The sequence below is a fragment of the Chelonoidis abingdonii genome, chromosome 1, assembly GCF_003597395.2.
Source record: "Chelonoidis abingdonii isolate Lonesome George chromosome 1, CheloAbing_2.0, whole genome shotgun sequence".
NCBI lineage: Eukaryota > Metazoa > Chordata > Testudines > Testudinidae > Chelonoidis > Chelonoidis abingdonii.
Window position 1 is genome coordinate 347,615,222 of NC_133769.1, and position 26,148 is coordinate 347,641,369.

Genomic DNA, 26,148 nt, shown 5'->3' on the forward strand with positions numbered 1-26,148 from the left:
AAAAACAGTAAAAATTATCTTTGTAAACTTAAGATGGATTAGGTACAGGGTTTTTCAGCTATAGACACTGGGAATACCCTCCAGCTAAGTATAACGAGTACAATTAAAATCCTTTCAGCAAAATACAAATTAGAACTCCTTCCAGCCAAATACACAGTTAAACTCCTTCCAGCCAAATGCACATTGCAAATAAAGAAACAAACATAAGCCTAACTGGCTTATCCTACTTATCTACCTAGTACTCACTATTCTGAACTTATAAGAGCCTGTATTGGAGAGATTGGAGAGAAACCTGGTTGCACGTCTGGTCACTCTCAGAACCCAGAGAGAACAATGAAATTTTAACAGCACACACACAAACTTCCCTCCCTCAAGATTTGAAAGTATCCTGTCCCCTGATTGGTCCTCCGGTCAGGTGACGGCTAGGCCTACTGAACTTGTTAACCCTTTACAGTCAAAAGAGATATAAAGTACTTCTGTTCTATTAACTCTTACTTATCTGTTTATGACAGGATCAGATCAGTTAATGTATTAGTAATGACTAGAGACCTGTGTATTCCATGGTTGCTGGAAAATCCATCCCCTTCTGCTGAGCTGTGTCCTTAGCTTTCCATTAACAAATCATTCTTTTTAGCTCTTATGATTGCAACAAAAAGTATTTAAAAAAAAAAGGAATTTTTGTCTGCCTGAGTTTGCAGACAACCTGAAACAATAGGAATAAGAAGAGTGAAAGGTCCCATTAATCTTCAGTGGGCGGTTAATTCTGAATCTTAACCAAGCTGGCAATTTAAATGCCAACACTTTTCCTGCTTTGCTTTACAGCCCCGAACTGTCTCTCGTTCCTATCCAGATGCTCATATCAGCTCAGCTAACAAAATCTCTAGCTCTACCTTTCTTTCACCTCACCCCACAAACAAATAAAGCCCATTTAGTATAGTTATTAATGTTGGTACAAAACCCTGCAGCTGTGTAGACTGAATGTGTTGCAGCAAACTAATACAATTGACATTTGGCATCAAAATAAATAACATGGGTGACTGTCCCAACTTATCTATAGCTGCCACAAGCTTTCTAGTCTGCCTCACTCAAATGTTGCGGAAACTAGAGCCTGTTGCTGCAGAATTTAGGTCCATCTTGTAATGGAATATACTCGAGGGAGTCAAGGAAGACAAGGCAGTTATGGAGAAACTAAATGAATTCATTGTATTGATCTTCACTGCAGAGGATGTGAGAGAAATTCCCACACTTGAACCATTTCTTTTAGGTGACAAATCTGAGGAACTGTCCCAGATTGAGGTGTCAAAAGAGGACGTTTTGGGACAAACTGATAAATTTAAACAATGATAAATCACCAGGACTTGATGGTATTCACCCAACAGGTCTGAAGGAACTCAAATAGGAAATTGCAGGACTGGTAACTATGGTATGTAACCTATTGCTTAAATTAGCTTCTGTGCCAGATGACTGGAGTATTACAAATGTAGTGCCAGGTTTTTAAAAAGGCTCTAGACTCGGTTGAAACTATAGATAAGAACAGAATTCTCAGACATGTAGATGAACATGATATGTTGGAGAAGAGTCACAGGGTTTTGCAAAGAAAAGTCATGCCTCACCAATTGCTTAGAATTCTTTGAAGGGTGTCAACAAACATATGGACAAGGTTAATCTAATGTGTATAGTGTACTTGGACTTCCAGAAAGCCTTTGACAGGTTCTTTCACCGAAGGCTCTGAGGCAAAGTAAGCAGACATGGTATAAGAGGGAAGGTCCTCTCATGGATCAGTATTGGTTAAAAGATAGAAGGTAAAGAGTAGGAATATATGGTCAGTTTTCACAGTGGAGAGAGGTAAATAGTGGAGTTCCCAAGGATCTGTACTGGGACCAGTTCTGTTCAGCATATTTATATATAATCTGGAAAAAGGGGTAAACAGGTTGCACAGTTTTGCAGAAGATATAAAATTAGTAAAGATAAGTCCAAAGTTGACAGTGAAAGGTTACAAAGGGATCTCCCAAAACTGGGTGACTGTGCAAGAAAGTGGCAGGTGAAATTCAATATTGATAAATGCAAAGTAATGCACATCGGACAACATAATCCCAACTGTACATACAAAATGATTTGGTTTAAATTAACTGTTAGCTCTCAACAAAGAGATCTTGGAGTTATTGTGGATAGTTCTCCAACTCTGAAAACAGCTACTCATTCTGCAATAAAAAAGCTAACTGAATGTTAGGAACCATCTGGCCACATCTGGAGTACTGTATCCAGCTTTGTGCCCCCCAAGAAAGGATGTGGACAAATTGTAGACAGTCCAGCGGAGGACAACGAAAATGATCAAGGTTCTGGGGTGCATGTCTTACAAGGAGAGGCTGAGGGAACTGGGCTAGTTTAGTCTTCAGAAGAGAAGAGTGAGAGGGGATTTGATCGCAGCCTTCAATTATCTGAAGGGCGGGGTTCCAAAGAGGATGGAGCTTGGCTATTCTCAGTGGTAGCAGATAACAGAACAAGGACCAATGGTCTCAAGTTGCAGTGGGGCAGGTGTAGGTTGGATATTAGGAAAAAACTATTTCACTAGGAGGGTGGTGAAACACTGGAGTGAGTTGCCTAGCGAGGTGGTGGAATCTCCATTCTTAAAGGTTTTTAAGGCCCGGTTTGTCAGAGCCCTGGCTAGGATGATTTAGTTGGCATTGGTCCTGCTTTGAGCAGGGGGTTGGACTAGATGACCTCCTGAGGTTTTTTCCAACCCTAATCTTCTATGATTAGGAAAGGGATAGATAATAAGATAGAACACATCATAATGCACTATATAAGTCCCTGGTATTCTCACACCGTGAATGCTACATGAAGTTTTGGTAGCCCTATCTCAACAAAGATATATTAGAATTGGAAAAAGGTTCAGAGAAGGGAAACAATAATGAGTTGAGATATAAAACAGCTTCCATACAAGCAGAGATTAAAAAGACTGGGGCTGTTCATTTTAGGGGAAGAAAAGATGACTAAGGGGGGATATGATAGAGGTCTGTAAAATCATGACTGGTGTGGAGAAAGTGAATAAGGAAGTGTTATTTACCCCTTCACATAACACAAGAAGCAGGGGTCACCCAATGAAATGAATAGGCAGGAGGTTTAAAACTAACAAAAGGAAGTACTTCACACAATGCACAGTCAACTTGTCTTACTTGTTGTCAGGGGATGTTGTGGAGGCCAAAAATATAACTGGGTTCAAAAACGAATTAGATTAATTCAGGGTGGATAGGTCCATAAATAGCTATTAGTCAGGATTGTCAGGGACACAACCCCATGTTTTGGGTGTCTCTAAACATCTGACTGTCAGAAGCTGTGACTGGACAGCAGGGCATGGATCACTCGATTAATTGCCCTGTTCTGATCATACTCTCTGAAGCATCTAGCACCATCCACTGTTGGAAGACAGGTACTCAGTAGATTGACCATTGATCTGACCTGTTATGACTGCTCTTATGAGGGGTCTTGACGATGACCATAAAACTCACCAATGACATAGCAATGCACTTCATTAATATGCTTAATTTAGAAACCTGATTACCATGTCACTTATGACTGGAAAACAGGGCATCTGCAGTATAGAAAATTGTATTTTCTTTCAGTGTGTGCACTGATGCATTGACTCTTGCTGTTCTGTCATGTTGTCTGTATTAGTGCTAATGGGACTATGTATACTCTGGACGATGACACTGGTACTCCCTAGTATTGCTGAAAGTGCTTTCTGTTAAGAGGCTCGGTGGTATCTTTGTTTCTTTTGTACATGTAAGTCGCTCTTGTATAGCAGTACACATGTGAAAAGCATTGTTCAAATGTTGACTAATTAATTCTTTTAACACCTCTGAAGTAGATAAACAGGACCATAATGCTCGTGTATTATTATAAATATGTTTTATCTGTGAGACTAGAGTAGCTGTAATTTCACAGCGATAGTTTTGTGTCAGATGTTCAGACTGTGACTACAATAGCATGGTTGGCTGATTTGGTATTTAGAAGTGGTGTTGTAGCTATATCAGTCCCTGGATACGAGAGAGACAAGGGGTGGGGGAGTAATATCTTTTATTGCACCAACTTTTATAGATAAGAGAGAGAAGCTTTCGAGCTGTTCTCTCTCACTAATAGAAGCTGGTCCAATAAAAGATATTACTTCATCCACTTTGTCTCTCTTGGTGTTTAGAAGGCAGGTTATTGTCTGCAGTTGTTTTGAGTTTCGAACCATTAACTTCTTAGTTGTGCTTGTTTCTTTTCACATCATATAGAATTACCATATATACTAGATCATAAACTGGTTCGTTTATAAGCCAACCCCTTCAAGATGGATAAGTAAAAATGGAAAATTTTTATGACCGATTCATAAGCCAACCCCATAATTCAGGGGTCAGCAAACTTTGTCTCCTGGGCCGTCAGCATAAGCTGCGGGTGGGCTGAGATGGTTTGTTTACTTTGAGCGTCTGCAGGCACGGAGGTAAACTTAAGTAAACAGAGTGTCCTGGTGCGCCAGCTGCTTACCCTGACAGACTGGGACAGCAACTGGTGGGGAAATGTTTTGGAGGGGAGAAGCTGGGGGTCAGGGGAGTAATCTCTGTGACCTCCCCCATGACCCCCCTAACCCAGGACCCCCACACTCTCCCCATCCCATCTCTTCCCACCTTATCTGGGGAGGGCCAGGGGAGGAAGTCTTTGGCCTGGCTGGAGCTGCTCTGGCAGGGTGGGCAGCGCGGTTGCAGCCTGCTCTGGTGGGCCAGACCGGGCAGTGCAGCCGCATGTTCCAGTGGGCTGGGCCAGGCAGCATAGCCGCAGCATGGTCCAGTGGGCTGGGTGGCACGGCCACACCCTGCTCTGGGGGGTGGGGCCTAGCAGCATGGCTGCAGCCTGCCAGCCCCGGGGCTGCAGCTGCTTTGGAGGCTAGGGGGAGAGCAGCATGGATTCTGGCCCCACCTCTTCCCTTCTGGCTCTGCTGGCTGTGCTGCCTCTCCTTGCTCCCTCTGTTGGGGGGAGGGACTGTGTCCCACCTCTCCCTCTCTATACCTGTTCATAAGCTGAATTTTTTAGTAAGAAAGGGAAGCACCAGAGAAGGGGGTCGGCTTATGAATGAGTTTTTATGGTAAGAACTTTACATATTTTTTTTATATTTCTTTTCTCAAGTCTACAAGTTTAAGGCTTTCTGCAATGTGAGCAAACTAACCTCATCAGATACTAGGGGTACAGGATGGAAGAATATGGTGGGAAAATGATTAAAAAGAGATCACCCATTCTAAAGGAAAAAGCCACTATAAGTTTTAAAGAAAATGGAATGAAACTCTTTTTCAGGGATTTTCTTTTTCTACTTTGAGGGATGCAGGCTGTGACCTCAAATTCTTTGGCCTACCACTGCTTTTGGATACAGCATTCATGCCATAAATCGATGTGATTTTCATTAAAACAAATTTTAACACCATTGGTCATCTTAAATATTTTCCAATGCATAACAACAATTGTGAATTTTTACATGCTTAGTCTTTTGAATAACATTGGGCAGTTGCAGTATTATTATATGGAATCCAGGAATATTTAAGACTTGACTACAAGGAGAGTTCTACATGTTTAATCTAAACCAATTCTGTTCAACAAGTGCAAACCTCTGGATGGACTCTTATCTCAGCATATGAATGGCTTTTTGAGTTTAGCTTAAGTTGATTGGGAACAAGTTTAAGTTGAATGGAAATAACCCACTTTTAAATTGATATATGGACACCTGGGTTTGCACCAGTTTAAAACAGTGTAATTAAACTGGTGCAAGTTTGAGTGTAGCCAAGACTATTGCTTTAACTAAACTGGGAAGTCAAGTGTCCAACTCCCATTGAAAGTCAGTAGGAGCTGGGTGTCTAACTCTCCATTAAGCTCCTTTAAGTGTTATAGCTGGAATTTTAAAAGTATAACAACTGTATTCATTCACATAAAATACAGTGCTGCTGATGTTTTTAAAAACATCTTCCCTTCAGGTCCATGAAGGATTTTTGGAGAACAGGATTGTACCCATGAATGACACTAGTACCAATGGTCCCTCTGAGAAAAGGAGTGTTGATTTACGAATATACATGCTGTGTTTTCTGCCATTTATTATCCTTCTGGTCTTCATTCGTGACCTTAGGAGCCTGTCTATGCTTTCGTTCCTTGCCAATATTTCCATGGCTATCAGCCTGGTAATTATTTACCAGTACATCGTTCGAGTGAGTATATGTTCCCCTCACCCATTGTTTTGTGAAGATGCGACATCTCTTTTGGAATTTGTACGTAATGTCAAATGACTATTAGATTTATATTTATTAACCTAACTTTCATATAGCATGGCTTATACTGTAGGTGATGGGTATTTAAAAAATGCCTGAGAGAGAGCCTTTTAAGGATGTGATGTTTATGGGAAATCGGACTTTAAAAGAGAAAGGAAAGTGCCTACTAATTGCTCCTGCCATTAAGGCAGTAAAATACAAAAGTACACGTTTTAAAAAACTTTTGCCCCTTGAGTGTGAAAAAGTTATCTTCTATGCATGTCACCTGCAGCCTTGGGGATTGTCTTTCCTTTGCCTGTGCCTTCAGTTCAACAGGGCAGCAATTTCAACTGTAACACTTAATTCTCGTGTCTCTCCAAAACACAGTTCTGAAAATTTGTGGACTTCTCATTTAGATCACATGTTGCAAACTTTCTGCTTTTAAGCAGCTAAATAATTGTTGCATGTACTGAATTTTGCCATGATACTAATCAGCATCTTGAGAGATTTGTATAAAGCAAGCTGAATCATGGGATGAAAACAGAGATTCACTTTTTTTTTTTTTTTAAAAACCCTCACAAGATTTGTGACCAGAGTTGAAAAGAGTTTGCCAAGGTTACTCTTGGCTTAAGATGATATTGGAAAAATAAAAGTGCTACTTTATGTACAGCAGTGTTTCCCATAGTGTGATGTGTGCCCCCCACTGATTGGCAAGAAAGACAGCCAGTGGGAGGGTTGGGTTGGGACAAAGATAGAACAATCAGATATTCTCCAGAGTCTCAGCTTTCACTGAAAAAAAAGTCTGTAGCTGTTACGGTTGTGAAGAAAATCTTCAAAATGTGAAGCTAGTGTAACTGCAAGTACGTCTGCACTAGAAACACTACAGTGGCACAGCTGCCATGCTGCAGCTGCTGTATACACACTTAACACAGTGATGAAAGAATTTTTACATTGACCTAACAGTGTCTACACCGGGGTTTAGGTCACCTTAATTACATCCCATAGGGTGCAAAATTCTTCACAGTCCCGAAGGACATAGTTAACCTGACCTAATTTTGTAGTGTAGACTAGCCCTGATGCAGGAATGTCTGTCCAAGTTTGAAGAGACTGAAACAATGCCTGAAATGTGAACTGCCCCATTCATATCATAGGATGCTAACTCAGTTACCAATAATAGTTAACAATTACTCCTGGGGAAATTCTGTGCCAAAAAATTAAAAATTCTGCACACAGTATTTGAAGATTCTGCAAGTTTTATTTGTCAATATAACACAATAAAATCACACGAGTTTCAATTATTTTTGTAATATATTTCAAAATACCTGTCAGCAAGTATGTCTGTAACAATACAGACACACACACACATTCCCTCGGGAGTAGAGAGTTAAAGAAACCCCTACAGCAACCCAACTCCAGCTTCTCTGCCTCCTCCCTCCCCCGCAGCCCAGTCATGGGACCAGACACTCACAATCCTCCACCAGAGACCAGCTATGGGCCAGGCCCAGCCCAGACACTCATGCCCCTTCCTCCCCAGAGGCCAGAAGTGGGGCCCTCCCTGGACCAGACACTCATACCCCCTCCCCACCCTCAGAGGCCAGCTGCTGCACCCCGTGTTCCAGATACTCTCACCCTCCTCACCTGAGCCCAACCACTGCACCCCCCAGTCCAGACACACCTCCACACTCCCAGGCCCCAGACACGCACCCTTCTGGCCCAGATACCCCTCCCCAGAGCCCAGTCACCTCCCCCTGGCCCAGACACTCATGCCCCCTATCCCCCGAGAGCCCAGCTGCAGGGCCCCCCAACCCACACGCTCCACCCCCTACCCTCCTAGTAGGGTTGCCAACCCTCTAGAATTGTCCGGGAGTCCCCAGGAAAGAAAGATTAATCTTTAATTAAAGATAATGGCATGTGGTGAAACCTCCACGAACTCATCCAACCGAAGTTGGCAACCCTACCTCCTAGAGTCCAGGGATCCACAGGAAGAAACATCCTGATGCTGCGTTCTGGGCTTGCATAGAGTTTCCTACACGCTGCCTCCTTCCTTTATTGGGATGTGCTGGGTACTGTAGCTGCTGGGAACCCTCCAGTTCCCTCCCACTCCTCCTGGCTTTGTCTTCTATTTGCGAGCTAGGCTCTACTGGGTCCAGTGGCTCCTCATGGCTGCCAACATCTCTGCCAGCCACTTCTGTGGGGGGAAAAAAGGAAATTCTGTGCACAGAACATTAATTTCTGCAAAATTATGCGTTGCGCGGTGGTGCAGAATTTCCCCAGGAGTAAACAATGCTGCCATTTAAAATGTTCTGTTAATTATCATATTACAAATATCTACACCAGCATGTCCCACCTGCAAGTGGGCAGAGGACTAGCTGAGGAGAGGAGGAGATGTGGGCAAGGAGCAGCAGGTGTTGGTTTCATTTTAAACTGTGCAGGCTATTAATACTACATGATGATGATGTGGGGGGAAGGGAGAATGTGTTTGGGTTTATTTTCCTGGAGAGGTGCTCAGCTTTCAAAAGTGTGGGAAATGCTGATATACAGTATGTGATGATGCTGTATTTTTTCTCCCAGGATATATCTGATCCTCGAAAACTTCCCCCTGTGGCTGACTGGAAGAAATATCCCCTTTTTTTTGGTACTGCCATATTTGCTTTTGAAGGCATCGGTGTGGTAAGTGTTCAGCTGTACACATGTAAATACAGTGATTAATTATGAGCAATCCCATTATTAACTTTCAGTTAATAGCAATATTTTGCCCATCCCATTGACGTTAATGTTAATGGGATTCAGCTATCGGAATCAAGCATGCCGCTTATGGACAACTTTTGTTGTACAGCCCTGTGGGCCTGCAGCAGCCCTGTGGGCCTGGAAAGCTCTGGATGCAGGCAGGTTTGTAGGGCTGTGGTAGGGAAAGGAAGCCCTGGGACATGCTAAGCCATGGCCCCCAATATGTGTACGGGGCTTTCCACAGGGAATGAGGATACTGGAGGACCCATGGGGCTGCATGGTACCTCCCCTTGGCATCAGGGGCATCTTTGTGATACAGACTATGCCACATGTCAGAGGGGTAGCTGTGTTAGTCTGGATCTGTAAAAGCAGCAAAGAATCCTGTGGCACCTTATAGACTAACAGACGTTTTGGAGCATGAGCTTTCGTGGGTGAATACCCACTTCGTCGGATGCATGCCTATGCCACAGTTATCCTTTTCTGTGTCATCTCAATGGCTTTGTCCCCTCAGACTGAGATTGCTGTAATGCATTGTTCAACCTGGGGACCATTCAGAACTATGGCTTACACAGAATCCTGCAGGATGCTTATTAACTGCAGTTACACTTTGGGAGAACATGATTTAAACCAGTGCTCTGGGATACTTACATTTTCTTCCAGTAAGCATCCAGGTAGAATTCAAGGTGTCAATTTTAACCTCTCAGTCTCTAAGTGGTTTGAAACCTGCTTACCTGAGAGACTCCCCGTGGTTTACTGCAGGGGTGGGCATACTTTTTGGCCTGAGAGCCACATGGAGTTTCCAAAATTGTATGGAGGGCCAGTTAGGGGAGGCTGTGCCTCCCCAAACAGCCAGGCGTGGCCTGACCCCCACCCACTATATGAGCCTCCCTGCTTCTTGCCCCCTGACAGCCCCCTTACCCCCAGAACCCCCTGACCCATCCATCCATCCCTCACCCCATGTCCCCTGACTGCCTTCGGATCCTGCGCCCCGACTGCCCCCACCGCCACCCTATCCAACTCCCCTTCTCTTCCTTGACTGCCCCTCCAGGGACCCCTGCCCCATCCAACCATCCCTTCTCCCTGACCGCTCCCGGAACCCCTTCCCCGACGCCCTATCCAACCCCACTTCTCTTTCCTGACTCCCTCCCTGGGACCCCTGCCCCCATTCAACACCCCTGTTCCCCACCCCTGCCCCCTGACCACTGCCCTGAAATCCCCTGCCCTCTGTCCAGTCCCGCCCCGCACACTACCCCGTTACCTCGTTGCCTGGAGCACTGGTGGCTGGCAGTGCCACTGCTGTGCTGCCCAGAGCACCAGGACAGGCAGCCGTGCTGCCCGGCTGGAGCCAGCCATGCCACTGTGCAGCACAGAGCACTGGGTTGAGCAGCACAGCTGTGGAGCCGCGGCCTGGCAAGAGCTCACAGCCCTGCTGCCCAGAGCATTGCACTGGTGGTGCAGTGAGCTGAGGCTCCAGAGGAGGGGCCGGGCCTAACCTCCTGGGCCAGGAGCTCGGGGGCCAGGCAGGAGGGTCCCACGGGCCGGATGTGGTCCACGGGCTGTAATTTGCTCACCTCTGCTTTACTGCCATAGAGGAGATCAGCACAGTTACTGAAGCTGGAGGCCTTCTCAACTTATGGAAGAAAAGGTTTCCTGGAGAATGCTCTCTGAGGGTTCCTTGCTTTGCGACCCTTCTTGCTTTAGGACCCTCAGCGTTGGTCTGCCAGTGCCCAGATTTGTGAACCTTCTGGGCACACTGCACACCTCCTCACCTCTTCTTTTTCCTCCTCTTTCTTCTCAGGTTACTGAGGAAGGAGTGGGCTGAAGTTTGGGTTTGACTATATTTATGGATAGTGTTGTGGTGGTTGTGTGTCCCCAATTTATGGGATGAATGCCAATAGATACTTGATTTTTATAAATTCAAATTAATAAATGAAAAGAGCTATTCAAGAAATAGTGAAAAATGTGAGAACATAGGGGAAAAAAAAACAAGTAGTTTTGTCAAACCTCATGGCTGAATCATTTTTGCTCAAACGTATAAGAAAAAAATCAGTATGAGGCTGAGAATGAGCATGGAAGATTTCAGCCTGAATGGTTGAAGTCTGGCAAAATTATTAGCAGCTGAAAATGAGGGGTTATAATGGAACATGTTAGGCAACTTTAATAGCTAGCATTGTTCGATCTGGGTAAGAAATGTGTTTTCTGTCTCACAGAATGTTTTTGAGATTTTGACAATTTTTCCATTCTGTTTTGGGATGAAATGGAGACCTTTTGAAGTTTTTGGCTGGGGGAGGGGTGAGGGGGGGTTGAGCAGAGACATACACACACGCACCTCCCCCAACCCCAGAATAACCAATAGCCTGGTGGTTAGGGTACTCACATGGAACCCAGGTCCAAATACTTGGGATTTTGACTGGGTCTCCCATATCCCAGGTGAATGGCCTGTTGGCTGTTGGGTATTCTGGGATGACTCTTTCTCTCTCTGAGAAACCTTTCCCGATGAAAGTTTTGTCAAAACTAGTACATTTCCTACAAAGTTTTGGTTTTCTCTCTCTCTCTCTCCAGATGGGGGGGAAAAGATTTGCCATTTAGTTAGTTTGGTACCCTAGCCTACCTTCTCTCTGATTGCGGTCTATCAGCATATATTATATTTCCATGAAAGTCTTGTATTGGATTTCATTCTGGCAGGTCTTCCCGGGTAGTGTTTACTTGTTTCATAAAGCTACACTTCTCTGAAAACTTGCACCTTTTGCATAGGAGAAGCAATAGATGTGGTATATCTCAAGTTTGATGGGGCTTTTGATACTGTCTCACATGACCTTCTCATGAACTAGAGAAATATAGGCTAGACAAACCTATGGATGCACAACTGATTGGAAAACAGTACTCAGAGAGTAGTTATCAATGTTCCGCAATTGAATTGGATGGGCATTTTGAGTGGAGTCCCACAGGGATTTGTCCTGAGTTCAGTTTTAGTCCATATTTTTATAAATTATTTGGCTATTGGCATACAGAGAGTGCTAATACATTTTGTGGATAATACCAAACTGGGAGGGGTGGCAGGCACTTTGAAGGACAGGATTAGAATTCAAAATGATCTTGACAAACTGGAGAAATGGTCTGAAATAAATAGGATGAAATTCAGGAGGACAAATGCGAAGTACTACTCTTAGGAAGGAATAATCAATTGCACAAATACAAACTGGGAAATGAGTGCCTATAAAGGGGTGCTGCAGAAAAGGATCTGGGGGTTATAGTGGATAACAAACTACATTTGAGTCAACAAGGTAATACTATCACAAAAAAAACTCATTCTGGGATATAGTAGCAGGAATGTTGTAAGGAAAATATGAGAAATAATTCTTCCCCTCTACTCAACACCAGTAAGGCCTTAGCTGGAGTATTGTGTCCAGTTCTAGGCACCACATTTTGGGAAAGATATGGACAAATAAGAGAAAGTTGAGATGAGAGCAACAAAAATGAATCAAGGGCTAGAAAACATGATCTCTGAGGAAAGATTGAAACAATTGGGTTTGTTTAGTCTGGAGAAGAGAAGGGGGAGGGGAGAGGAGAGGTCATGATAGTAGTCTTCAAGTAGGTAAAAGGTTGTTATAAAGAGGAGGGTGATAAATTGTTTTCCTTAACCACTGAGCACAGGACAAGAAATAATGGGCTTAAATTGCAACAAGGAGATTTAAGTTAGATATTAGGAAAAACTTTCTAACCGTAATGGTATTTAAGCACTGGAACAAATTACCTTGGGAGGTCGTGGAATCTCTGTCATTGGAGGCTTTTAATGTTAGACAGACACCTCTCAGGGATGGTCTAGATCAGTGATACTCAATTAGATCTACCTGTGGGCTGGTTTGAGAGTTTTATGACCAGGGGCAGGCCATTTGTGCAGAAGGCTGACAAAATAATTATAATAAAAAACTTCAGCTGCCAATAAATAGAGATCTTGATTGCAGCATAAGTATTAGTGTTTCTATATTTTAACAAAATTTATAAATCAACATTTGATCTGTGTTTGTGGCAATCTCTAGTGGGAGATGTGACCTCGCCGATCTCTGGCAAGTTTTGTGGAGAGTAGTTTGCAGGAGGTCATGCACTGATGAAGATGTTCATTTGTCACCTGATTGTGGTGGTATTTTTTTATAATGTTCATGGTAGAAAACCCCAATTCGCAGAGGTAAGTTGATCCAAATGTTAAAAGATAGACGGCTAGATTCAGGCTATTCTGAAACTGGTTGGCATATTGAGCCCAGAAATCGCAAAGACCCACTTCTTTGAATTTTGCCTTCAAGACATCTGAGCTCTGGAGACTTACAAGGTGCCTTCATCAGTTGAATCAAGAATGTTCTTTGCTTCAGAAGGGCAAGGTCCATAGGCAGAGATCACACACAAAGAAAAGGAAATCATTTGGAATTTTAAAATTCTCAAATTGCATTTTAAATTTTTGATCAGATTGTTTAGGAATTCTTGCATTGTTTTCATCCAAATTTCATCTGTAGCAACAGCACGCAATGTGGGAAAGTGCAACATCTTTCCTGTTAAGTCTACCTGAAAGATTTCAAGACTCCTCTGAAAGTCACACACCTTTTTAAACAGATCCCAGACACTGCTTGCATGGCTTTGGAGCTGCAAGTTGAGAGAAGTCAAGTGTCCAGTAATATTGCAGAGAAAAGCTACTTGTGACATAACCCGTGCTCCACCAATATTTAGAAACATGAGCCCAGCTCCACTAATGTTTGGGCTTATATTTTCAGAGCTGTCCTGTCGACAGAACAGACCACCTTAAGCCCCGTGCTTTGGGGAGCCCTGCACTTCAGTAGGACTTGGGGTCCAGGGTGGCCTGGGGGGTTAGCGGGAGCCTGGCACCGGCAGCAGTAAGCGACCTGGCCCCAGCCCACCCCACTCTGCCCTGCTGGCTCCTGCCTCTGCTTTGCCCTTCTCCGCCTCAATCTTGAATAATGATTTTGAAGCAATATCTCCATCTGTCTCATTTCCATGGATTTACATGAGAACTTCTCAAAGCTTCCAATAAGGTTTCAGTTTGAATTTTCAATTTTATATAAACCTCTTTCTCAGTTGTGTAGCAGGTGCCCATTCTACCTCTGCTCTTTAAACAAAAAATTTGTTGATAGTTTGTGATCCTGAATGTTAACGAAGGGATTAGAGCAAGTTGTACACTTAAAGGGGTTCTGAATGGATGCTGTTTTTACTCAGTCCCTTTTACTAACTTTCTTTTGAAGTATGCTTCTGCCCCTATTTTGTGCAAACTGATGTTTCAAGGTAATTTGGTGAAATAGGTTGTTACTCATACAAAATCTGTTGAAAATCTTGTTTGCTAATTTGAACAGTTTTATGGTGTGAATGTGGTGGCAACTGACTAACTTGACTGCATCTTCAGCTAAAACAGTCTGCAGAAAGAAGTTCAGTGCAGATTTATGGCAGTTTGGGCCACAAGCTAATCCCTGTTTGTGTTAATAGCAAGCTGTGCTCCACTCCAAGACTACATTTTGTTTGTTTGCTTGTTTCCTGTTTAATTCAGATTCAGGACTGGGGTCCCTATTGGCTGGTATAGGTTACCTTTTGGATTTTGATATGCTGCAAATTTTGAATATCTTGGCAGAAGGTTTTTAATGACAGCAGGGTTACAGAATGATCAATCCTTAATTCCTGTGCCTGCAAATTAGGATTAGGCAGAAGATGGGAGATGATAAAAGTGGGAAAGAAGACAGATTTATTTGTGTGCTGTATGCACCAATATACCCAAAAGATTAACATCTCTCTATTTCAGAACCCCTATTTTGGACTGTTTGGGGTTGTTACATCTGAATATTTCAGATACTATGGAAGTTAGTGGACTCATTTTCCAATATTAAAGTTATGTGCATGTTCATCTACCTCTAAAAGGGCTTTTGATCTCTACATATTTTACTGTTAAATCTAACTGACAGTTTAATTTCTTCATCATGTTGCCTTGGCAAGTGAGGAACATAAGACCTTTGTTTTCTAGTGATCTAATGGTGATCATTCATTGGTGATGAAAGTTACTTTGGGCTGCTGCCAATTTGTAAGTTAGGTTTTCAAGACACAAAAATCAGAATGATCTTGAGAAAAATGTTGACAGGTAGCATAAATAGTCACTGTGAAACAGCTTTTTCTTTTCTTCTGTAGCAAGGTGTCACAAGGTGACTGGCTCCTTTAACAGTGAGTGGAGTACAGTGCACCTGTGCCTGATCACCTACTACTCAATTGGGCTTAAGGGAAGGCACTTGGGCCTGATAAAGAGGGAGACATCAGCAGGGGAAGGGCTATCCACTGACTCTCTCAGCCTGGTTTGCTAAGGAGAGAACATTAACATAAGAACGGCCGTACCGGGTCAGACCAAAGGTCCATCTAGCCCAGTATCCTGTCTACCGACAGTGGCCAATGCTAGGTGCCCCATAGGGAGTGGCCCTAACAGGCAATGATCAAGTGATCTCTCTCCTGCCATCCATCTCCATCCTCTGACAAACAGAAGCTAGGGACACCATTCCTTACCCATCCTGGCTAATAGCCATTAATGGACTAAACCACCATGAATTTATCCAGTTCTCTTTTAAACGCTGTTAAATCCTGTCAATGTTCCCTCCTCACCTGAAGCTTAGCGGACAGATGGGGACCTGACGACTATTCTAAGTTAATTACCAGCTTTAGATCTGGTCTCGCTGCCACATCCAGAGTCCTCCCGTCTAGAACACCCTCCTCTCCAAAACCTTTCCCTCCAGGGTAGCTTCTAGACTTGTTTCACCAAGTTCCTGGTGAACACCTGATCAACCTTCTGGATCTTAAACACAAGAAGATTTAACCATGCCCTCCTTTTCCCCCCACAATTCCTGGTGAGTCGCAGATCCAATCTCCCTGGATTAAAACAACGGAAAAATCTATCAGGTATTGAGATAGGCTTTTAGTTAAAGACAAGAAAGGTAAAAGAAAAACCCTCTGGGAGAGACCACTACCAGCTACTCTCACGTCAACAGATTCAAAACACAGAGGAGGTTCCCTGGCACAAATTTTTAGTTACACAAAAAATACCTAAAGACCATTTTGATACAATTCCTTAAATGGTACCAAGACAAGTTACAAAGAAAATAACAAAACCTATTTATCCCTTTCTAAAACTTACTACTCTGATAACAGGCTGTTCCTTGATCTTTCATCTGGTCTGTAAACTAGAAAACTTCTCACAACAAAGGAAAACTTCCCTCTTCTTTGAAACATCTTGTCCCCCGCATGTGAATCCTTGGTTCAGGTGCGCTAGACTAGAGGTGAACTGCGTAACCCTTTACAGGTAAAAAAGAGGCATAACCACTTAACTATCTGTTTAATGACATTAGTCTAGCTTACAACCTCCCAGTAGGGAGTTTCCACAATTGGACTGTTGCGCTGCGTGAAGAAGAACTGCCTGGTATGTTTTTAAACTGCTGCCGATTAATTTCATTATTGCTGACCCTAATTCTTGATTATGAGAATAGTATAACTTTTCCTTATCCTTCCTCACATCATCATTGATTTTAAATACCTCTATAACATCCCCCTTAGGTTCCTCTTTCGAGCTGAGAGTCTAGCCTTTTAATCTTTCCTATATGGGACCTGTGCCAATCCCACTAATCAATCTTAGTTGCTGGTTTTCTCTAACCTTTTCTATGCAGGTTATACTTTTTTGAGATGAGGAGACCACATTGTACGCAGTATCTCGAGGGTGGCAAACATGGATTTATATTAAGGGCATCAATTTATTCTCAAGTCTTATTCTCTATCCCCTTTTTGGGTGATTCCACATCCTGTTTGCTTTTTTCACGTCTGCACACTGCAGGGCATCTCAGAGAACTAACCACGATGAACTCCAGATCTTTTTCCTGACTTGTTCTGCTGAAATAGCCCATCATCATTGGTTATAGTAATGGTGGGGTTACTTTTGCAGTGGCATTACTTTACATTTGCCCATAAATTTCATCTGCCATTTGTCGAATCACTTAGTTTTGGGAGGATCTTTTTGAAGTTCATTCACAGTCTGCTTTGTGCTTAACTCTCTTGAAGCATTTAGTATCATCTGCAAACTTCCACCTCATTGTTACCCCTTTTCTCCAGATCATTATATGAAATAAGTTAATAAGGATGTGTCTAGATGACCTGGGGAACACAACTTGTTACCCTCTCCATTCTGAGGAATTTCCATGATTCCTACCCTCTTTGTTCCCTGTCTTCTTGAACAGTTCGCATCCATAAAGACCTTCCTTATCCCTGACAGTTTATATTACCCCAAAGAGCTTTGGTGAGGGACCTTGTCAGAGGCTTTCTGGAAATCTAAGTACGCTACGTCTACTGGATCCCCCTTGTCCACGTTTGTTGACCCCTTCAAAGAACTCTAATAGATTAATAAGACATGATTTCCCTTTACAGAAACCATGTAGACTGTTGCTCAACAGTTTGTTTTTCTATGTGTCTGACAATTTTATTCTTAACTATTGTTTTGACTAATTTGCCCGGTACCAAAGCTTGAGAAGATTTGGGAGAGACAGGTAGAGAGCTGGAGCAGAGAGCATACTGCATCGGAGAAGATGACTCCAGCCAGGTAGGGCCGGAAAGGATGAAATTTGGACTTTAAGGACTTAAAATATATAAATAAATAAATCATTTTGATTGGAACAGTTTATGGTTTTAAAAAAACTAAGCATGTTTAGTCTTGTGAAAAGAAGATGAAGGGAGTCTGATACAGTCTTCCAATATGTTAAGGGCTGTTGTAAAGAGGATGGTGATCAATTGTTCTCCAGGTCCACTGAAGGAAGGACAAAATGTAATGGGCTTAATCTGCAGCAAGGGCAATTTATGTCAAATATTAGGAAAAACTTTCTAACTACAAGGGTTGTTAAGCACTGGAATAGGCTTCCAAGAGAGGTCATGGAGTCCCCATCATTGGAAACTTTTTAAAAACAAGTTGGACAAACATCTGTCAGATGGTTTAACTTTACTTGGCTAAACTGAATGGTTCCTCAAAGTCCCTTCCAGCCCTACATTTCTATGATGATAAACCAGGATGATACGGGAACAGAAAAGACTGTGGAATTTTTAAAGGAGTCCAATAAGGGAAACTGAGGCAGGTGCCACAAAAGAAAAACCAGGCTGTGAGGAGGTGCCTGGAAAGTGATTCATCATGTAACATTGGGTTTCCTTGTACACTTTACTCAGGTACACTGTTTACCCCTATGAAAAAATATGCAGTAGAGACCGCTAGGGCTGTCCACTGATTAAAAATATTAATTGTGATTAATCGTGCTGTTAATAATAGAAAACCATTTATTTAAATATTTTTGGATGTTTTCTACATTTTCCAATATTTTGATTTCAATTACAACACAGAATACAAAGTGTGCAGTGCTCATTTTATATTTATTTTTATTACAAATATTTAGAATCTTAGAATATCAGGGTTGGAAGGAACTTCAGGAGGTCATCTATTCCAACCCCCTGCTCAAAGCAGGACCTAATCTCCAACTAAATCATCCCAGCCAGGGGTTTGTCAAGCCTGACCTTAAAAACCTCTAAGGAAGGAGATTCCACCACCTCCTTGGGTAACCCATTCCAGTGCTTCACCACCCTCCTAGTCAAAAAGTTGTTCCTAATATCCAACCTAGACCTCCCCCACTGCAACTTTGAGACCATTGCTTCTTGTTCTGTTATCTGCTATCACAGAGAACAGCCGGGCTCCATCCTCTTTGCAACCCCCTTTCAGGTAGTTGAAAGCAGCTATCAAATCCCCCCTCATTCTTCTCTTCTGCAGACTAAATAATCCCAGTTCCCTCAGCCTCTCCTCATAAGTCATGTGCCCCAGCCCTCTACTCATTTTTGTTGCCCTCTCCTGAACCCTTTCCAATTTTTCCACATCCTTCTTGTAGTGTGGGGCCCAAAACTGGACACAATACTCCGGATGAGGTCTCACAAATGCTGAATAGAGGGGAATGATCATGTCCCTCTATCTGCTGACAGTGCTCCTATGTATACAGCCCAAAATGCCGTGAGCCTTCTTGGCAACAAGGGCACACTGTCGAGTCATATCCAGCTTCTTGTCCACTGTAATCCCCAGGTCCTTTGCTGCAGAACTGCTGCTTAACCAGTAGGTCCCTAGCCTGTAGCTGTGCATGAGATTCTTCCTTCCTAAGTGCAAAACTCTGCCCTTGTCCTTGTTGAACTTCATCAGATTTCTTTTGGCCCAATCCTCCAATTTGTATGGGTCCCTCAGTATCCTATCCCTACCCTCCAGCATATCTACCTTTCTTCCCAGTTTAGTGTCATCTGCAAAGTCGCTGAGCGTGCAATCCACGCCATCCTCCATATCATTAATAAAGATATTGAACAAAACTGGCCCCAGGACCGACCCTTGGGGCACTCTGCTTGATACCGGCTGCCAACTAGACATGGAGCCATTGATCACTATCTGTTGAGCCCAATGATCTAGCCAGATTTCTATCCACTTTATAGTCCATTCATTGAGCCCATAATTCTTTAACTTGCTGGGAAGAGTACTGTGGGAGACCGTATCAAAAGCTTTGCTAAAGTCAAGGAGTAACACGCTCACTGTTTTCCCCTCATCCAGAGAGCCAGTTATCTCATCATAGAAGGCAATTAAGTTAGTCAGGCATGTAAAAAACAAAAGAAATAGTATTTTTCAGTTCACCTAATTCAATACTGTAGCACAGTCTCTTTATCATGAAAGTTGAACTTACAAATGTAGAATTATGTACAAAAACCTGTGCATTCAAAAATAAAACTATAAAACTTCAGAGCCTAGAAAGTCCACTCAGTCCTACTTCTTGTACAGCCAATCGCTCAGACAAACAAGTTTGTTTACATTTGCTGGAGATAATGCTGCCCACTTCTTGTTTACAGTGTTCTTTGAAAGCAAGAACAGACATTCGTATGGCACTATTATAGCCGGAGTTGCAAGATATTTATGTGCCAGATGTGCTAAAGATTCATATGTCCTTTTATGCTTCAACCACCATTTCAGAGGACATACATCCAGGCTGATGAGAGGTCCAAAGCAGTGTGGACCAACGCATGTTCATTTTCATAGAGTCATAGAAAATTAGAGTTGGAAGAGACCTCAGGAGGTTATCCAGTCCAACCCCTTGCTCAATGCAGGACCAACCCCAACTAAATCATCCCAGCCAGGTCTTTGTCAAGCCGGGCCTTAGCAACTTCTAAGGGTGGAGATTCCACCACCTCCCTAGGTAGCCCATTCCAGTGCTTCATTACTGTGTTTTTTGTATTTTCAGTATTTGCTGCTATTGGATTAGATTCAAATAAACACATTTTTCTGGATGATTACAAATGTAACATGGATGTTTGTGTTTAACATTCAGTTCAAATAATTGCAGAATTTACATTTGGATTATTGCACATCCATATAAATGAACTTGTGCTATTGGAACACGCAGTCAAACAAAATCTGTGTTTATCTCCACTCTTCGAAGTAGGCATTCTGCAGATGCTTTCTTTACTAATTGATACATGACATTTCCTAGGCTAATGCCAGGTTTCCAGCAGATCTGATGTCCTGCCATACTACTACTAAGCAAATGTAACTAACCTTTGTTCAGCAGCATCTTGTTCAGAATCCTCTTTTTTCCCAAAGGAAGAAAGGGCTTATGTGAAAATACAAGATTCATGAGACTTGATCACAACATGGCTCCCTTGAACTTGTAGTGCAGATGGGACTTAACACTGAGGATAAAGCACTATGTTATGTCTGGAACTATGCCAAAGCTGGGCCTCTGGACTGGGTTGTATTGCAGTACAGATGGAACTTTACAATACACAGAGTAATTAGAATATTTAGTGTGTGTGTGTGTGTGTGTGTGTGTGCGTGTCAGGAATATATTCACCACACATGACTGAGAAGCTCCTGTAGTATTTGGCATTTAAGACATGCCTCCCCCCTCCCCCAAAAAAATGTGAAAGTGATTCTGTAATTGAAAATTGCAACAAAAAGAAAAAAAATTGATTCATATTGTTTAGACAAAATAACATGCTTTTCTGTCCCTTTAAATATAAATCTGTGCAATTCAGTTTTTTTTTCTTGTTGAGTTTTGTACACTGATTAGTTTAGTTTAGTGAACAGAAAATGCTATGTTACTTTTAAACATTAATTTCAGAGTAGGAAAATAAGGCTCCTCATTTTTGTTTAGCCTGTTTCTTCCAGATGTCTGTTGAGGCTACTTTTGAACTTGGATATCACTGTTTTGCAGTAAAAGGTGGAGTGATATTTTGTATACAAAAAGACAGAGGCTTTGGAATCATATTAGGCAGCAGCTAACCAATTCCAGGATTTAGAAGAGGGAAAAAAGACATGAATTGTCATTGTTTTGGATTCTGAAACTGATGCAGATGAGCTTGTTAGAACTGTGGCTTTGCGATAAAAGCCACTCATTGTCAAAAACTCTTTTGGCAGCTTAACATTATCCATTTTAAAAACAAAAAACCTCTAAACCTGCTAGTTTAACTCTCTGTTCTGGTGTTTTTAAGACCAGACTGGATTGGTCAGGAATAGACATTTAACAGGTAACATGACATCATCTTAATGTACAGTTGGGGCATCTCTGGATCAGTGTACATCTACCGCATTAGTGTCTTTCAGTTCTCTGAAGGCATTTGACAAGATATGCAAAATAAAAGAATTCTCAGGAGGATATATCTTCCAATTCAGGCTCCCATGTTGACCTCCAAAGCTAACAGTTACCATATCGTTAATGAACATATTTTGAACACTTTCCAAGCACAATAAGAATCAGTACCTGGCTGTGTTCTCCTTTCTTATATTACCAAGCTTCTGCAAAACCAAGAACTCTAGGTAAATGGGTGTGAGCATAGTGCACTGCTTTATGTAGGTGATACGCTATTTTAGTTATTGGCTGTACAACCTTCCTTGCCTGCTATATTCATCTTCTGCAGAAGTGTAGTGAAGCCTCAGGCTAGGTTGTTGGTAATTCTTTATCAAATTGTTTTCCTTATGTATACCCTTCACTTACTGCCCTGTCATTACCAACACCTAAATAGATGGACTTCAATTCTTTCTCTGACTTCAATCCAATTATCAAAGTTACATTGAGTTACAATCCCAAACTGTTGGATTTATGAGGATGCTCCCATGCCATATTCCCAAAGGTAATATTGCAAAAAATACCTTCTCTCTGAAAATCTCATGGTTCTTCATTAACCCTCATCTCATGCTTGAGGTTTGTAATAGATATTTTTTCCCATTTCACTAATGTGGTACAGAAAGATGAACTGACTTGTCCAGGGCCCCATAGCGAGTGTCAGAGATGGCAACGGAATCCGGATCATGTGATACCCGCACATCCCTTGGTGCAGCTGCTAGGCAAAAGGCACATCTTGTCTATTAGATTATTGTAAATTTAAAGATGCAAATTGTGACATTTCCCCAGGGTACAATATGGACTGTTGAACAGCTGGTCTCCTTAATTCTCTAGTCTGGGATACCTTTTATACTGCTTTGTGGTCAGAACGTGCGCTTCTGGCCTGCTCACACAGCCTTTAGCATGCAAATTCACTCCGAGCTACATACATGAGCATGCTGACCAGTCTCTCATGAAGGGCAACAACTGTGAATTCTTAGTCCCAGCCTTGTTCTCCCAGAAATGTGCATCTTGTGCTGCTCAGTACGCTTCCGAACAGTACAGGCTTAGAGAAAGTCCATCATTTTGTCACAGGAGAATGATATATGCACCAGTTTTGCTACCCCAAACGGAGTTTCCCACACACTTTAATCCAAACTCACTGGTTAAGGTAACACAATAAGATAAGTATATTAAGTACAGAAAGACAGATTTTAAGTGATTACAAGTGATGATGCATAAAAGTCAGGATTGGTTACAGAAGAAAATAATAGAATAAAATGCAAGCTAATACCTAATGTAACAAGCTAAGTGAATTTAAAAACAAAAGGTTTTCTCTCACCATACACAGCAGTAAATTTCACAGGCTGGGTCTCCTTTCAGCCTGGGCCTCTTCCCCTTAGTTCAGTTCTTTGAGAGTCGATGATGTGATGAGCAGAGATGGAGGAGAGAGGTAAATTCGAGGCCACTGTCTCTCATTCTTGTACCATCGTCCCCTCTTTCAGGATTACCTCCTGCTGTGGTGCAGGTGACAAGTCGTCTCATGTGGACAGAAGGTCTGACATGGCTGTGTAATTAAATGTAAATTTCTCGTTCATATCTTCCCATTATGGAGAGGGATAGCTCAGTGGTTTGAGCATTGGCCTGCTAAACCCAGGGTTGTGAGTTCATTCCTTGAGGGGGTCATTTAGGGATCTGGGGCAAAAATCTGTCTGGGAATTGGTCCTGCTTTGAGCAGGGGATTGGACTAGATGACCTTCTGAGGTCCCTTCCAACCCTGATATTCTATGATTGCTTGAGAAAGCTTAAGTAAGTGGTAGCCCACTTGATTTTTTAATACACTGGCAATTCCAGACATGTGTCTTTGTCTCTGAAAAACTGGTTTGGGTCTGCTTTTCCAATTCTGGAACATTTTACTGCAGTGTGATACAGTTTAAATTTATAACTTTACATACAATGTTGATACATATATTTCACCAGGACAGTAATGTTCAGTAGATACTGCACTTGCTGTCTGTATGTCTCAAATAAACTAAAAGCCCATAAAAATAATCTTAAACAGTGCTGTTCGGATATGTCAAACAACTTGAAAATTGTAATAATGGCACAGCACTAGCTGCAATTATGCTGGAATAATCTTATTTTTGTTGCAGGTCAGTAGCTCTAAATTAAGCCTCAAACCTGCAAACCCTTACTCACATTAGTAACTTTACAAATATGAGTAGTCCTATTTACATAGTTTGCAAGATCAGGGTTTTAGTTATTAAGTTTCTTAGCTGTCCTGGGATTCAAAGCACTTTAATGCTCCCATTTAAAGGAGAAATTATTTTTCCATATAAATCATCTCTTTATTGATGGAGCAGTATTAACACAGAGTATTTAGGTACCAATAGAATTCTAGTTTTGTATTTTAAATCTAACTAAAATACTAGTCTTGTAAATTAAATTTGTTGTATGTGTCAGAGTTTAGTTTATTTAGCTTCTTTACTCTTTTTCTGGAGTAAGCATAACTGAGCTGCAGTTTTGTTACAAAATGTACTTTAGATGATTTTACCTTACAGGTCAAAATAACATGTACTATTAGAATTGTATTTTGCCTAGCATATGGCACTTGCACACTAAATAACCTCTTTGAATATTCACTGAAAAATGGTGTCCCAAAACTGAGGGGAGACATTCAGAACATATGCATAGTTACTGGATCCAAAGAGTCTTAATTATCCATCCCAGAATGGCCCTACTGGGTACAGTCAGGAGCACTCCCACATATGGAGAAATTCTTTTAAAGAAACAGCTCAGTAACATTGCTTGGATCTGATAAACAGAGTGTTTAAAATCAAACATCCACTCTTAACAATCACTCTGAAAGGGATTTGGACTCTGAGGGGAAAACTGTTATTAAGGAAGAGACATTTTAAGGACATGAGAATATTACATCATGAAGTAATATGTTGTCCTTTGTGTGTTCATAACTGTCTCACTTGTGCTGTAATCACAGTGGTGTCAGAATGCTTTACAAGAAAAGGACTTTTGAACTAATAACTTGAAAGTGGTGTGCACTCTCTTGTGTCAGCTGGAAGAGAGGGATGCTTGATGTTGGTTTTCTCTGTTGCTGTGGGCAAAGCATCTGCCTTAGTCAGGGTGACTCACTGTATTTTTGGAAGGACCACTCCTAGGACAGAGACAGTAGGAGTAAGACTACATAACCATTCAGTTCTTGGCCAAAATATGGAGGCCCATTTTCTCCAAATAAATGGGGGTGAGTCTTTATCCCCAGTTTCTCACACGCATTGGATTATCTTTCCATTTCTCCCTGCAGGTGGGCAGAGATGAAGCAAAGAGTCAGGTAGGCACTTAAGTGGCATGTGGCTTCTTTTGAATAAGGTTCACTGGAAGTGGTCAAAGAGAAAGTCACTGGAGTGTAAATAGGCTACAGTCCATGGGCTAGAGGTGGGCTGTGCAGGTTTACACTAGCTAAGGGTCTGCTTCTCTAGCACTGTAATTCAGTAATAGAGTGGATAGTCGTGCACCTAAAATTCAATGCTATTTTTCCTATTGTACTCTACTATTTTATGTTTTGCCTCACTGCAAGAGACTTATTTTGTAACAGGAGCACTTGATTGTAGATGTCTTTTGTGAGAAAAGGAAACATTGATAAATATATTATAGCAAATAAATGTTTGTTTCTCTAACTGTGCTTTATTTGTATTTGGGAAAATTGGCGAGCAATTTGTATCTGAAACAGAAACAAAGCAACTGCCAAGTCTGGCTCTTAATTGAAACTGATAATTAAAAAGAGAAGGGAGGGACAGTTATCACATTCTTATCAGGATACTTTAGTGCAGTTTTCTGAAGAGGAAAAACAAAATGTAAGAATTTAAATATTTAAAAAATATTTTTGAAGAATCTAGTACAAGCTTAATTCTTACTGGTTACGGACGTTAAATCATTCCTTATCTGATTTTCTGGAATCTGCTTGTGTTTGTATTTCTTAAGTCAAATCATATAAAAAGTGAAGTGGAGATTTTAAATTGGAAATGGACAGTACCCTGCAGCTTGGTGCAAACCCTGCGTAATGGTGCTTGGAAGGCTGGGCAGCCTACTGGTTGGCACGCTTGACTTTCAGCCCCTTGTTTCTCTGGCTGAGGTGCCTCAGTCCTTATGATGATGTAGTAGGCAGACCAGGATCCTCACTCCCCTGGGTCCTCACCCAGGGCCCTGTGCAAATAACCTCCAAACAGGGACCTCCTGGCACAGAGTCTAAGTTCATTGCCCTGGGCTACTTCCTACCGCTGTCCTTTAAGTTTGGAGCACGTCCTTTGACAGTTTGTAGGACTCAACTCAAGTAGTGCCCTCTTCTTGCCGTGCCCTCAGCTTCTTCTGGGCAGGCAGCTGTAAGTCTAATGGGACCTAACCCCACAACATCTCTATAGTTCAGTCACCCAGTTCACTCAGATTCTGGGCACTTCTCGGTCTCA

General features: G+C 42.0%; 1 protein-coding gene across 3 annotated transcripts in view; it reads left to right on the forward strand.

The window, feature by feature from the left end:
* Positions 1-26,148, forward strand: part of SLC36A4 (solute carrier family 36 member 4) — a 232,961-nt gene that overhangs the window by 49,947 nt on the left and 156,866 nt on the right. For all 3 annotated transcript variants that reach the window (XM_032769238.2, XM_075061744.1, XM_075061743.1), the window contains 2 exons: positions 6,000-6,227; positions 8,838-8,936. In XM_032769238.2, the coding sequence (XP_032625129.1) occupies positions 6,000-6,227; positions 8,838-8,936 (327 nt within the window). The remainder of the gene's footprint in view (positions 1-5,999; positions 6,228-8,837; positions 8,937-26,148) is intronic.